This window comes from Pocillopora damicornis, chromosome 1 (genome assembly GCF_964200805.1).
Source record: "Pocillopora damicornis chromosome 1, jaPocDami1.2, whole genome shotgun sequence".
In the NCBI taxonomy this organism is placed as follows: Eukaryota; Metazoa; Cnidaria; class Anthozoa; order Scleractinia; family Pocilloporidae; genus Pocillopora; species Pocillopora damicornis.
Window position 1 is genome coordinate 9,286,874 of NC_142670.1, and position 13,885 is coordinate 9,300,758.

A 13,885-nucleotide genomic window follows, 5' to 3' on the forward strand; every position below is an offset into this window, starting at 1 on the left:
GACGGTAAACACATCCAGCCATTTGCAAACTTATAAATGAAGATGTAAATTCTTTTTTTTCAATCGATGTCTTCATTGGCGTTGCCTCCCTGACAGGCCCTCGGCCCCAAAGGGGCGATTTTTTTTTTTTTTTTTTTTTACAAATAAGGCATTAGGATTACACGTTCCGGGGTTAAAGTTTACCTTCGCATGTTACTAAAAAGGGCAGCAGCCGTAGGGCACGAGTAGAGGAAGTTTTTAATCAAACATGTGATCAAACATATCAAATCTCAACACACACCATTACAACTTTGAATTATCTCTCTTTTTTTAATTCAAATCAACGGTATGTGCGGTCTTCCCAAGGCCTTAGCCCCATTTCATCGAAATAAATCGCCATTAATGGTTCTTCTCTACGTTCTCTACTTTAGTGAGCAATAATTATAACTTATTCGATGGTTTCACGTATAATACGCGTGAATATTTTCCAATCCCCGTATAGGGCGAGGGAAAACAGAAACTGTCCGAATTTTTTGCCTGTTCTTAAGCGTAATACCGTAGCATATCTTGCACGTTCCGTTGCCCTAATGCGGTAAACTGCTAGTTTCCTTTCAGCAATGTTACGGTCACCTGACCATGCCCATCTGAGTTGTAACAACATTCATTCTGCTGATCTCTTCCCGAGTTAAACGATCCACCTCCACCCCCACAGGAATCGCTTACACCAGCCCCACTGCTTCCTCCAGAGTACCCCCCTCCACCGCCTGCACCCCCTTTATAGTGTGTACCTCCACCACCGCCACCAAAGCCACCAAACATAATAGGCATTGCGGCCCTGCCCCCTTTCCCTCCGTTGAGAAAAGCCTTACCACCTTCGCTGCCATTTCCTAATACTCCTCCATATTCCAGTCCACTCCTTCCATCTGAGTAAAAACCTCCGCCACCGCCACCTGAACATCAAATAATAAATATCAGTCATATACGTATAGATAGTCAAATAAGTTCGGATTCAATTTGGTGTAAATAATCACGGTTTCAGAATAACAACAGCTAAAGTGAACTGTTCAGTTGGAACCATCCTCGAATAAAATTCTAACGATAATTATAACTACATATTTTTTAATCGAAGTCTTCCCCTTGTTATCATTAAGATAACAATTTCCTCGATTGTGATTGGTTTGATAATTTCCTACTTTCCACTAATTCACTTGCCAAGTTGTTATTATTGGACAGTTCAATAGGCCAATCACGCTCAAAGTTGTAGTTAAAATCAACCAATAACAACCTTGGACTCAATAACCATAGAATCAGTGTACAGACAAATGTTCTTTGTCTTTCATAACTTGGCCATTCTTCTTTTCTCGGTAATTGTAATTTTTGATTAATAAATCCCGATAAACAAAACAGATTCCCGCTGCCAGTCGTCCGACTTTGTTATCACTCGTATGATTACAGACCGAATTGGACTACACTCAGTTCCATTCCCATTACTTATCGTCACGTTTTATTTATAATATAGACCCTGACCTGCTTTACAATCATCAACCGTCTGGGAACCATGTCCATTGCTCCCCCCCGACCATGATCTATAGCCAGGATTCCCCGTTGTGTTTGCACTGGCATCACATCCTGCATGTCTTGATTGCGGGTCGATTACACCACCACCTCCTCCAGCAATTACCAAGCAGTTGTTTGTTTCTTTGACTACAAAAGATCCACCCCCTCCACTACTTGTGCGTTCACTCTTGCCCCCCTCATGGCCAACGAGAATTTGAATGATTTCTCCATTAATCAATACAAAAGTCCCGCTTATTCTTGCACCTCTTCCTCGATACTCGGCGTATATGCCGTCGTGCTGCTCATTGTAACCACCTGCGGCTCCAATTACTTCTATTCTGTAGTGACCAGAATAAGGCACAGTCCAGAGTTGAATACCTCTCGACAAAGAAACTTGTCCATCGTGATCCTGACCTGCGTAATGATTGTCAAGTGATTTGGGACCAGTGCGTCCTGTTCTGTCCAGGTTTGTAAATACGGCGTTGAACCCTGAAATATGCAGAATAACTGATCCAATAATGTACATGAAAAAAATTACGTGCTTCTTATTGGCTAGAAACGAATGCATTCTCATGTAACGCGAGTGCAAAGTTGAAACTCGAGTGCAAAGCTGTAACACGAGTATAAATTGCAAACATTTCGTCTATCTCGATTTTCTGCGATGTTTTGTCGCATACATTATTAACAAGTAATGATATGATTTCTCTTGCAGTTTGGTGTACTAAGCGCTTTGGAATTTTTCAAAGACAACAAACTGCATTTGCCCTACGCGCTCGTGCAATTTTGTTGTCTTTCGAAAAAATTACTCGTGCTTATTAACACTAAATTGCATTCCAAATCATGTTATTACCTATACAAAACCAATCTTGAGTGAGGAAACCTAGATGTCAGTTACCAAGGGTTACATTTTACTAAGACCTCTCTCACTGTGTTAAAACTTGAGGGGGTGAGATTGGGACAAGACCAGGAAGGAAACGGAGCTTTCAAGCCAGAAAATAAAAACAGCCTTTTGGTTTCTATCGTCATAACACATCACAAAAACCATTGACAAGATTTTTATGAAAAAGGAAAAGCCACTCTAATACTAAGCAAATTGACTACTTTGCTAGCGAAGTAGTTTTGGTATTTTAAGAATATATTGAAAAGAAACGATACTCCCTTTTTATGATCTAAACTTTATCCTTACAGTAAGCTACTGATGTTATAAGCAAAGAAAAAAAACAGATTTTGACCTTTTTATACGTATAGGTAGTAAAATGATTTCGATTGCATTTTGGTGTTGATAAACAGGAATAAAAATTTTCAATGACAACAGATGTGCACGAGCCCTTAGGGCGGGTATAAAAAAAAAATTTGATTGAAAAATTTACAAGTGCGTAGCACACCAAATTGCAAGAGAAATCATGTTATTACTTGGTAATGAAGTACATGAAAAAAGCATCAGAAAAAAGCAAGATATATAGAGGACGCTACTTATGATTTGCCCTCGTGTTAAATGAGAATGTACTCGTTTTTAGCCAATCTTAAGCGCGTAATTTTCTCGTATTCATTGCTAAATGTTACAACGGCCTAGCTTCCATCAATAACAACCGACTAATTAAAGTTAATAATTATTTCAAGAGAATTGATTGTAAGTCGTCGCGATGCGTCAATTAAAAAATACACAATGTCAGCAATATTTAACTACAATAAATGGTACGCTCTGTTACTTTTTGAATTTTTTCTGTAAATTTCATTTCTCTCTCCTTCCCCCCATTTCACTGATGTTAACAAACTGCTCACCGATTCCAGGCAATATTGTTTGGAGGGAGAAGGGGGCTTCCAAGTTTCTTTTTTTCAGATGAATTACATGATTTTTGTTGATCGTAGGGTTGTCGGCCACCGACAAATGGGTGCTGGGGGAGGGGGTGGGGATCCGGAGGCGTGCGAACTACTTTTGCTACTTATTAGAACCGACGTAACTTTTCACCTTTTTCACATCCTTTTCCCGTAAAGCCTGATTGACAGACACATGTATAGTCCATAACCGTTATTCCAGGTTGGCATGTGCCTCCATTTAGACACGGGCTGGTGTGGCACGCGCTCTGAAACCAAACCAAAACTATAGCTTAGTCAACTTTAATCATAAACGTATTTTCTTTTTGATTTAGGTTGTTCTATTAGATTTTGATAGTTTTTTGTTTTTTGATATCAGTTCACCAGCAAGGAAAATGAAGAACTGACTTCAAACTGCATGGCTTTTAAAATAATTTCTTTGCGCATTAACGGCGCAAAGAAACGTGACGTCAGTTGTGCGACTGTACTCTGACAGATCACAGCAACGTGACGTCATTTCTGCTCCTGTAGGCGGACAGATCCTGGCATCGACCACTAGCAGATCTGATCGTCTGAATTTGGTATAAATTTGCTTACCATTGTGTTATTGAGCGGGTTGCTCCCCTCTCTGCCTCTATACGTGAATCCTTCCTCGTTCTCAAGATCTCCTGGATGTTTTATGTGGTCAGAGTTACTCAGCTGGCAAAGAAATCTGCCTTTTAAGAGACCTATATTGATAGATACACAGGTATCCTCCATTATACATAGGTTTTTACAATGACTGTGCAGATGAATAGCAGCTTTGACGGAGATATTCTTGATCACATGACCTTTAAGAGCATATCCATCAACTGTTGTAGTAAACTTCAAACGTCGACAAATACCTGATAATAAATTGAAAGCAAAATCTTAAGGATTCTCTAAGAAAACCTGCATGATCATGCGAGGTAAGAAAAAGATATGTTATTGCCCTAAAAATCTCTTAGTTTCCTTGCTACTTTAATCTTGAATATTGATGCTGCGAGTAGTATTGTATTAAAGTATTGAAAGTACTGTCAACAGCATAAGCATTATTACATTTGCAAGTAATGTTTGTATAACTAAGTGTAATGCTTTGCCACATCCTCGTTGCTGCCGCTGTCGCAGTTTCCTTAGGGTCCCTGATGAACTACTTATGTGGCGGGTTGGGTTGCGTGCATTGGCCGCGATAGGTTAGCTTCAGTAGCTTCGGTCTTGCATGGAACAAAGTATATCAATAAATCTATAAAGAGACTTGTCGGACGCCTCACGGTCGAGTATTGAATAAATTAAGCTAAGACTTAAGCTTGGAGATGATTAAGGACCAGTTTGTTTCCATGTCGCCCAAACATCATAAATGAATTTTAACCAAAGTAGAGTTGCAACTTTGGCGGGTGTAATTTCTATGTTTTTTTTTCTTTTTTTGGTTTAATATTTTTGCGTTATATAAATCTGATAGCATTTGTTAAAAGACGTGGAACCCTGAGCATTATGTGCGCTTCTCATATGTGCTTTAAATAATAAAAAGGGTGTTAATCTTAAACACGATAGACCAGTGGAGGCACGGTGGACAGGAGACACATCCTTCCACAGCAAATACATTAACCATTTACAGTGAAAAACTACCCGAGACGGTCGACAATTTCCAAGCGAAATGCTAACCTCATTTTTTCGTTTTCATTTGAAATTATGATAATGCTTCTCTTTAGGCATTGCCTTTTTTCAAAGTCTCACGCGTAATTGTTTTTCCAAGTTTCATTTCTTTTCCACGTCGTAATATCAGAACAACTAATCAATCTTTATTACAATGAATGCATCAACAATGCAATATACACTTTCAAGTCAAACGAGTTCTTTCACGGCAACTTTTACCAGGACTTACGAAAGAAAATTGGTATTTATCATACAATTTTCTTACCTTGGCTTGCATTCGTTTTACGAGTAAACCAAATTCCCAAAAAAATGAAAGTAAAAGCGCAGCAATTTACTGGAAATGACCTGAGATTCATTTCAAGCATGGAATAGCACCTCATCTACACTTTGCTGCCTACGCCTGGCTTATAAGTTAATATCAAAATTCAATTATTAATGATTATCAAAATTTGCATCACTGGTACCTGGAAAAGCTCGCCTTTCAGTTGGTACTTGAAGTCATTAAAATTTACCTGACGTTTCTTTGTCAATGATGACAAGAACTGCCAGGGTTGTTTAGCACGTTCGTGAGATCTTTAAAATATTGTGCAAATTGCTAAGCTAAGGAACGTTTTGTGGTAATTTGAGAATGGTATAAGACTATATCACATGGTGAGAGGCTTACTCTTTTCATACTTGATTGAACGAAAATGCAATAGGCTTTGCTATTGAATAAATAATGAATTGCTTTTTGTACTTTTAAAGCATTGACGACAGATCAAATACAGTATGAAAGTTCGGCAATGTAATTTGAAAGTGTTTTTTATATCAATCTGTTTTTATCTTTTGAATTATCATTATAATCATTATTATTATTCTGTTTTGAACACCAACGCCATTTTAGTAATTCATTTCAACATAGCTCTCATTTAAGTGTTGGGATGTCATCTCTGTGCCAGTTTGGATCGTTATGGATGGGAATGTTTAATTTGTTGACAAATAGTAAGCTAAATGAAAACTTTAATCCACTACAACACCTTTCTCTTTAATAGTAGCCAAAAGAAATTGCGAAGTTCAAATATCTTTGTGTTTTTCATCATTTTTTACCACGTTTTGGATATTTTCCGATTGGGCAAACCAAAAAAAATCACTAGTATTTGTATTCCAACAGACGGAAATTTCCCAATTTTCGAGAATTCCACGTTATCCAGTCGAAGAAAATCGGATTTCATTTTACCTTGCATTGTTATTCGTATTCGCTATACAGTAACTTTTTGCGAACTTTGGCCTTTTGTCATTCCTTTTCACTCATCCGTCAAATTACAGCTCACTTGGTCAACCTTTCCAAAAAGAATCGTCAAGTTTCCAGGCCGACAAATCGCCTGCATCATTAATAGGAAAATTTTCTTCACTATGCTTTCCGTATCTGTGTTTCTCTTGTGGTGTAAAAACACCCAAGACTTCTAAGTAACACTTCAGGTCCCGTTAGTTTTGGTTATATAATTAATGAATAACCCACATCTTTTACTCACCCGAGTTCCACTTGAGTACTGTAGGTTCAGGAGCGAGTTTTTTTTTTTATTCCGCCTTGATTCGCGGCTCAAGCGCGAGGCCTATAATCTGGTCATGGTTTCTACAATGTATTTAAAGATAACGGAACTACATTATCAAAATATAAACAAAAATATGCTATGCATGCGTATTTGTTTTCTATCATCGCTAAATATCAGAATGAAGGAACATTGCACAACAAAAGATTATTCCGATAGCTTTCTCACACCTTCCAGCCAAAAAGACGACATTTCCAGGGAAATAAACAATGAAAGATGATGTCCTTCGGGGAATGACACAGGCATACTCAAGAAAAAAGAACTCGGTGTGCTACGATTAGGAGTCGGACCTACGACCGTCCGATTAGTACTTCAGATGCTCCTCCACTGAGTTGTAGGAGACTCGTGGCAGATCGTTTAACTGAGTCTATGATGACAAACTTCCCTCATGCTGCTAGGAAAGGAATGTCGATTGTGACGTGAGAAAAGCCTGTTTTTATCCATGGTAATTTGATTTGAAATTTGAAAAAATTGATAAAATGAAGTAAATATAAGGAAGAAGTCGAACTGATAGAAGCAAGCGTTGGATGTGTCAGCAGGCCTAATAGAAAGATAACATTATTCGAACTAAGTAAAAAGAAAACTGACGTCACCAGGCTGTCTACATATGCACATGATTCTCGGAAACGATTTCGAATAAACTCTCTTTCTAGATATTTTTAAATCTAGCGAAAAAGAAAAAGAAATGTGTACTAATGAAAAAAGTTAAGCAACCTTTTCACCGGTTTTATATGTTAAAACACACATACACATATGCAGATTTCTTATAAACCTGTAGTTCAAGCCTGCCATGACTTCAAAATTTTGATGTACACCTCAAAAGGAGAAGAAATAAATTTCAAGTTTCTATTATTCAGTTTAGGTTTGTCAGGTAAAATTGAGTCAAACAAAGAAATTTCACAACTAATTTATTAGGTTAGCCTACCTAGAACAATCAACTTAATGTACAAATAAGACTAGGTATGTACTGATGACGTACAAAAGAACTATCTGTGGTAAGAGGGCAAGCTTTCCTCTCTTCATTTTCAAAAATTTCCCAAGGTTATCATCTTTCCACATGCTCAGTGGAGAGTGAGAATGAGAGTGCAAGAGACTGATAGTGACTATGCTATTTGAGTAAATATCCAGAGAAGGATAAAAGGCAAGATTATGGTCTGCACAACTTTCTTATTTTAATTTTATAACTTATCAAGCTAGGTCATTTATATTCTTGCTTTGCGCATTATGCGGATGCCAATTAATTTTACTTTCATGCAGGTCAAAGTAAAAACATGAATTAAAATAGCAGAGCTCACTTTAATTTTAGTCCTAATTGAAGAGGGATTTTTTCCTCTCCAGTTTCCCACCATTTAAAACTTACATATCTTGTGACCAATTCCTAATATCAATCTTTAGTTTGGGTATGAGTATTGATAAGAAACACCATGCATTAATGATAGCTTGGGCGAGGGTATTTAACGCAATTCAAATCATAATATTACATGTTATAATGTGGCAACTTACACAGCAAAATTATAAATCAATCAATAATAAATCAATCAATCCCACAATTCCAAACCAGAAAATCAGGTAATTGACTAACTTGCTCCAACTTTTGAGGGCTTGAGGTACAAAGAAATAAATATGGTAAACAGTTACAATTAATACAAATTTGAAAGTTTAAAAGCTAAGAGATATACTTTACAAACATTAAATCCTATGCATTTTAGCAAAAAAGCATCGGTTACCACTATAACTTCTCCCAAACATTCATACGTACAGGAAATCATTAGCTTTTGTCACTAGGTGGTACTGTACTCACAATAGTTCTACTGACACAAATGCATTTCTCTAAAGTTATCTCATGGCTTATGACTCTACAGGTCATGTGGATGGTTCCTGCTTGGAGACTGACATTTCAATTACTTCAGCAAACTGTAATCATCAGAATTGCAAACCAAGGTGTATTTACCAAGTGCTCAAGTTTCAAAAGTAGTGACTTATTTGTGGCAGTGGAGTTCACTCCTTTTTGAGGCCATCTTCAGCTTGATCATCCTGTTACATGTGAAAACATCAAATGTTACTCACATATTCAAATACTTGCTTGAATCAAAGTTATAATTTTTTTAATAACCTGCTTCCTTTAACCCTTTAATTCCTGATAGTGTCTAACATCTAATTTCCCCTTTCAATATCATCCCTGAATCAAACATTAGGGTTATGAGAATAAAGGCAATAATAAAAAACTAAAGAACCTCTTGATTGTTAAACAAATTCTCCCTGCCAGCACATAACAAAAATGTATTGAGAACAGTAAGGAGAATATGCTTACTGATGTTACAGTGTAAAGGTTTCATAATGCCCACCTACCCCTCCCCTACCCCAACATTAACCCTCACTTGTTATCAATAGACTGCTGTTGGGTTAGGGGAGGGGTAGGTGGGCAGTTGCCCAGATATTGATATTGATCTGAAATATAAGGCCATTGATAGCCAAATTTCACAGTGGTCGCCGCCAGAAAGAAAAGGAACAGTATCTAAATGCATATTCTATGGAAAGCTGGGAGAAGACTGCCCAGGGTAAAAAAACTGTGCACCAAGTAGAAGAATGCAAATGTTGTCTCTTAACAACACCAGTAGAGAGTAGCCTCTTCAAAAAAAGCACAGGTTGTGTGGCGAGCAGAAGGGAGGCATCCACAGAAGTAAAAAGTCAAGCCAAAGAGCTTCTAGGAAAAAAAATCTTCAAACCAACAAAAAAAAGAAGTGAAAAACATAGGGTCAGTAATAGATAAGGAATTTGACTCTGCATGTAAGGAGCAACTGGGAAAGTCCTTTGGAGAAGGAATGTCCATGGTTCCCAAGGCTGGGTTGACAAAGAAAGTTTCACCTGTTGAGGCAAAAAAAAAAAATCCGTAAAGAAAAGAGAAAATTTTAAAAAATGTAGAAAATTCCTGGAAAAAATAATGATGTCAACCTTCACCTGGCTCAACGAAAATCTTTCGCAGCCAGGAAAAGGCAAAGAATGGTAGAATGTTTGAAACCATTGATGAAGCCAAAAGGAGGGCAAAAAATGCCCCCAAGCAACAGAAGAGGTCGCACGTTCCCAGTACTGTGGATGGAAACCTAGAGCAGCTAATGCTGGATGTGAACGACTGGAAGACTGTGAACTGGTCTGAGAAGGCCAAGGAGTATCAAATAAGAAGAAAAGGGGCAAATGTTCCACCACCCAATGCTGGGCAAGTCTTGAAGGAGTACCTAAAGTCCTGGGGAGTCAACACTAATACATTTGATCAGAAAAAGAGTAAGTATTTTGCTATCATGAACACCAGCAAATTAAATATTGTGCATAAAGATCTGTGCCACTTGGTACTCTTACAGACACTTGAGGTATACATGTAAACCCTTCCATACATTTAAAAAATCACTTGAAAGGAAAAAAAACTGAGTTCTAACTCAGATTCATAATCAAGTTTAAAGTCTTCCTAATCCATAATATAATTTGCAGTTACTGATGAGATGGCTAGCTGAAACAATAAATTCAGATATTTCAGAGTTAAAGCCTCCTCAAAACATTTACCAACTACAAGTGCCTTCTCTTGATAATCACACATTACTTACTTAGCCAATCCTCTTACATGCATGTATTTACTTGACAGTCAGTCAGTCAATTATGTTCAATAACATTTATCCCAGGATTCATACCTTGCTGCGTATACTGATTCTCCATTACACTTGACCAGATTCCAGTGTCACTGGATGTTAACAGAATTTGCTGTGAACAAAAAAATGACATAAATAACATTGTCCAGGAGAAGAGGAATGAACAGCACCAGGAGCTGAGATCTCTCCTTGCTTTGGAAGAGAAACAACTTATCATTGCCCCCTCAACACTCCATTACCCCACTCCTACCCCCTCAACACTCCATTACCCCACTCCTACCCCCTCAACGCTCCATTACCCCACTCCTACCCCCTCAACACTCCATTACCCCACTCCTATCCCCTCGACACTCCATTACCCCACTCCTACCCCCTCAACACTCCATTACCACACTCTTACCCCCTCAACACTCCATTACCCCACTCCTACCCCCTCAACGCTCCATTACCCCACTCCTGCCCCCTCAACACTCCATTACCCCACTCCTACCCCCTCAACACTCCATTATCCCACTCCTCCTTGTCCCTCTTTGCCTTCTCGGCTCTCAAAAGTTTGTGACATATCAAAGCCATCATATGCTGTAACTTTTTCAGGTGGCTTTCAAGAAAGACATACGAATTATGAACAACCTACAAAATCCACAGTACATGTACCGCAGGTGTATTCCCATGGTACTCACATACAATGCAGTAATCTAACCTTTATGCCTACAACAACAACAACAAGATAAAAACAGAAAACAAAAAAAAATCAATAAAACAAACAAACATGAGGGTTTTGTGAAAACATAATATAAAGGAAACTATTCATGTATTTCTTGTGTATGTGTCCAGGACCGAGAATTTAAAGGGCAATAAAGAAGCAAGATGGTGGGGAGATTTCCATGCCTGTTCATCGACCAAACAGCCAAATCAGACAAGAAATACTAGATAAGTACTGAATGCATCAAGCTTGTCATTACACCAGAAGGAAAAATTGAGAAGTGCCCTTACAAGTTGACAGCACGAAAGTATTCCTTGTTTGAAATAAGAGAGAAATGCTTGGAAAAAAATGAAAAATATATGAGAATCACACCAGATGAAGATTACAGCAAGCTCAGCCAAGAAGAAGTTAAAGGAAGACTTGCCTTCCCAAATGAGGCAAATACAAGTGAAGAGCCTGATAAGTTGCTTGCTCAATTGAAAAAGGTAGAGAGAACCAGTAAACTGGCACTGGTCATTATGGCACGATCATGCTGGAATTGAGGATACAATGATATTCATGAGTGGAGATAATCCAAGTGTTGAGTTTGAAGATGGAACTCAGAAAGGTGGCCATAGGAGACATGCGTAGTTCATTTGACTCTGAGTATATGTCACATCAGAAATACAAGACACTGGAAGAAAAACAAAACCTTGTTCCTACTGGTCCTGATGGAAAAAAAGGTGGCCTTTACACTTTCAAAAACCTAAAAATTGAGCAGTTGAGAGGAGAACTCATAGCAAGAGGGGAAGACGAAAGTGGCACAAAGCAACAGCTGCAAGAGAAACTCACAGAATTGCTTGGGGTACATGCAGAGTTCCTGCTCTGTTGTATGGTGAGAGCCAGTTTAGTTTAGAAGAAATCAACCTAAATCAGTATGAAGTCTTATTCCTTGAACCACTTCCTATATCACATTTTGCATGCGTTAGAAGAACTCTCTAATCACATCACAGATGTGGACACACTTCCGACATTGAAGGAGACACTCTCCATTGCCCTAAAAAACACAACCTTTGCTGCACAGAGTATCGCCAAGCACTTCTGCAGCTAACCATTCTCTTAACTGGAAAAGCAGACAACAGTGTGATGGATTTACTGACAACACTTGCTGAAATGATGGGAATATTTAACGCCAAAGAAGACACCAGATGCCCAAAGCAGATCCTGTGACTTGCAAACCTTTCATTTAAACATGTACTGGCAATGAGGGCCATACTAACCCCACCCGAGACCATGACCATTCATAAATTGTATGGTATCTACTATCACAGTGCTGTGCATCATGCTTCTGTCATCTACAGGCTGGTGTGTCTTTCATCCATCAATGCTGAGTTATTTGAAAGGTTTTTTGACAGAATTGTTAACATAACAAGAAAGACATCGAGCTAACATGCTGAAGATTTGGTGCCAAATGCATTTCTTCACATACTGGGAGAAGATATCACTGCAGAAGAAAATACAGTCAGCATTTAAGAACGGAAAATTACCAAGTTGGCAAAGAGGTTACCTGACAGAGCCAACACAACAGTAAGTAAGGACCTTTTAACGAAGAAGGCAAGATTATGGCAGGCTCAGCTGGAGGTAATAGGTGATTTCCTGCTTCCAGGACCAGGGGTTTGGTGGCACTGGAAAGATGATGGTTCAGTAGAGTTCCATGATGGTTCTAGTGAAGCCACACATCACCCAGAGGGTCCTCACATCTCATTTCAGATCTAGTTTGGTCAAACCCATTCAAACCAGTTTGGAGACTGCTTGGAAACAATATTCTGAGAAACCGAAGAACTGCCTCTACACCAGCTGAGAAGTAAGAGTGGGGAACTAGTTTACAACAAGTTACATCTCAATGATGACAGCCCCTCAGCTGCTGAAGAATGTCAGCCAGAAGAAACTGATCTCAGTACCAAACCACAAGGTATTTTACATTCAAGTTATTATAGTAGTCAATGATAAAATGTCAGTGAAATGAAACATGTAAAAATGTACATGTACACAAACTGTGAAGGAAAATTGCATTTTTTTAGAGAAGAATCACAACTTGAATACTAACATGACCACTTACAGAGTGACATAGAAAAAGGAAAGGAACAACAACCTCAAGAAAATAGCAAAGAGCCTCTAGGGCAAAACCAACTTCCACAGCTTTCAGAGCATGAGATTTGTTCTAGATCAGATGAAAGTAACCAGCCCCACACTTCAAAAACAACAAAAGCAGCAGAGGTTGTACTAGGTAAAACACCTTAAGGGATACAGCTTGAAAAATTGTGCAACAACCTCAACCGCAACCCCAAATCTAGATATTGTGCCAACAGGTATGAAAACCACCTGCCAAAAATACAAATTCTTGTCCTGAAGGCTACTAAGCAACTACAGTCTGATATAAAATTATGGGAAGCAATCTTCTTGATGTAGAATAACTGGCTTCCCAATGCTAATGACTATGAGTTATCAGATGAGGTAACAAGTACTCTTCACGAGAAAAAAGTTGCTTTGAAATTGCTACAATTCTGGAGGATTACAGTACATTTATAAAGTATTTTGATCACGCATTCTTACCTAATTTTATTCCCTTAAATGATTTAGTCTGGCCATTTTAAAAAAGGTAATAAGTTGCTTGAAAGTGATTGTTGTCCATCATTTTTACCACTGAAAGCTTCGGATTAAGAGCAAATTTGTTACTGGTAATTAACACTTAGTTACTAATCGCTCACCTTCATCATAAGCAAGTCAAAGATTATGTTTGACTGCAAGATAGCTGTGCTGTTGAGCTATCTTGTCCCTGTGGATTGAAAAGAATACACTTTGAACATGAAATTAGAAAAGAAGTCTCATACAACAGTTTTTACTTAATTTACATTACTTGACATAAAATACTAGGGTATCTGGTGATTTCGCCA

General features: G+C 38.2%; 3 protein-coding genes across 7 annotated transcripts in view; 2 read left to right on the plus strand and 1 right to left on the minus strand.

Moving 5' to 3' along the window:
* LOC149051840 (replication factor C subunit 1-like) overlaps positions 1 to 13,885 on the plus strand; it is a 362,202-nt gene that overhangs the window by 54,308 nt on the left and 294,009 nt on the right. The window lies entirely within an intron of this gene.
* LOC149051845 (uncharacterized) lies at positions 221 to 13,790 on the minus strand. 5 transcript variants are annotated; one of them, XM_089181636.1, is made up of 8 exons: positions 13,700 to 13,790; positions 10,292 to 10,361; positions 6,782 to 8,645; positions 6,534 to 6,634; positions 3,949 to 4,235; positions 3,506 to 3,620; positions 1,507 to 2,025; positions 221 to 929 (listed from the first exon to the last, which is right to left on the minus strand). In XM_089181636.1, exons 5-8 carry the CDS (start codon positions 4,108 to 4,110, stop codon positions 580 to 582), a joined length of 1,146 nt encoding a protein of 381 aa, XP_089037762.1. In that variant the 5' UTR covers positions 4,111 to 4,235; positions 6,534 to 6,634; positions 6,782 to 8,645; positions 10,292 to 10,361; positions 13,700 to 13,790; the 3' UTR covers positions 221 to 579. The 5 variants fall into 5 exon arrangements, with proteins under 5 accessions (XP_089037762.1, XP_089039127.1, XP_089037343.1 ...); XM_089183001.1 differs by having other exon boundaries at positions 3,949 to 4,079; positions 6,534 to 8,645; XM_089181217.1 differs by having other exon boundaries at positions 6,534 to 8,645.
* The window catches only part of LOC149051846 (uncharacterized), a 34,449-nt gene continuing 33,401 nt past the window's right edge, over positions 12,838 to 13,885 (plus strand). Inside the window, exons 1-2 of the mRNA XM_089214922.1 lie at positions 12,838 to 12,903; positions 13,053 to 13,218. Of these exons, the coding sequence (XP_089071048.1) occupies positions 12,838 to 12,903; positions 13,053 to 13,218 (232 nt within the window). The remainder of the gene's footprint in view (positions 12,904 to 13,052; positions 13,219 to 13,885) is intronic.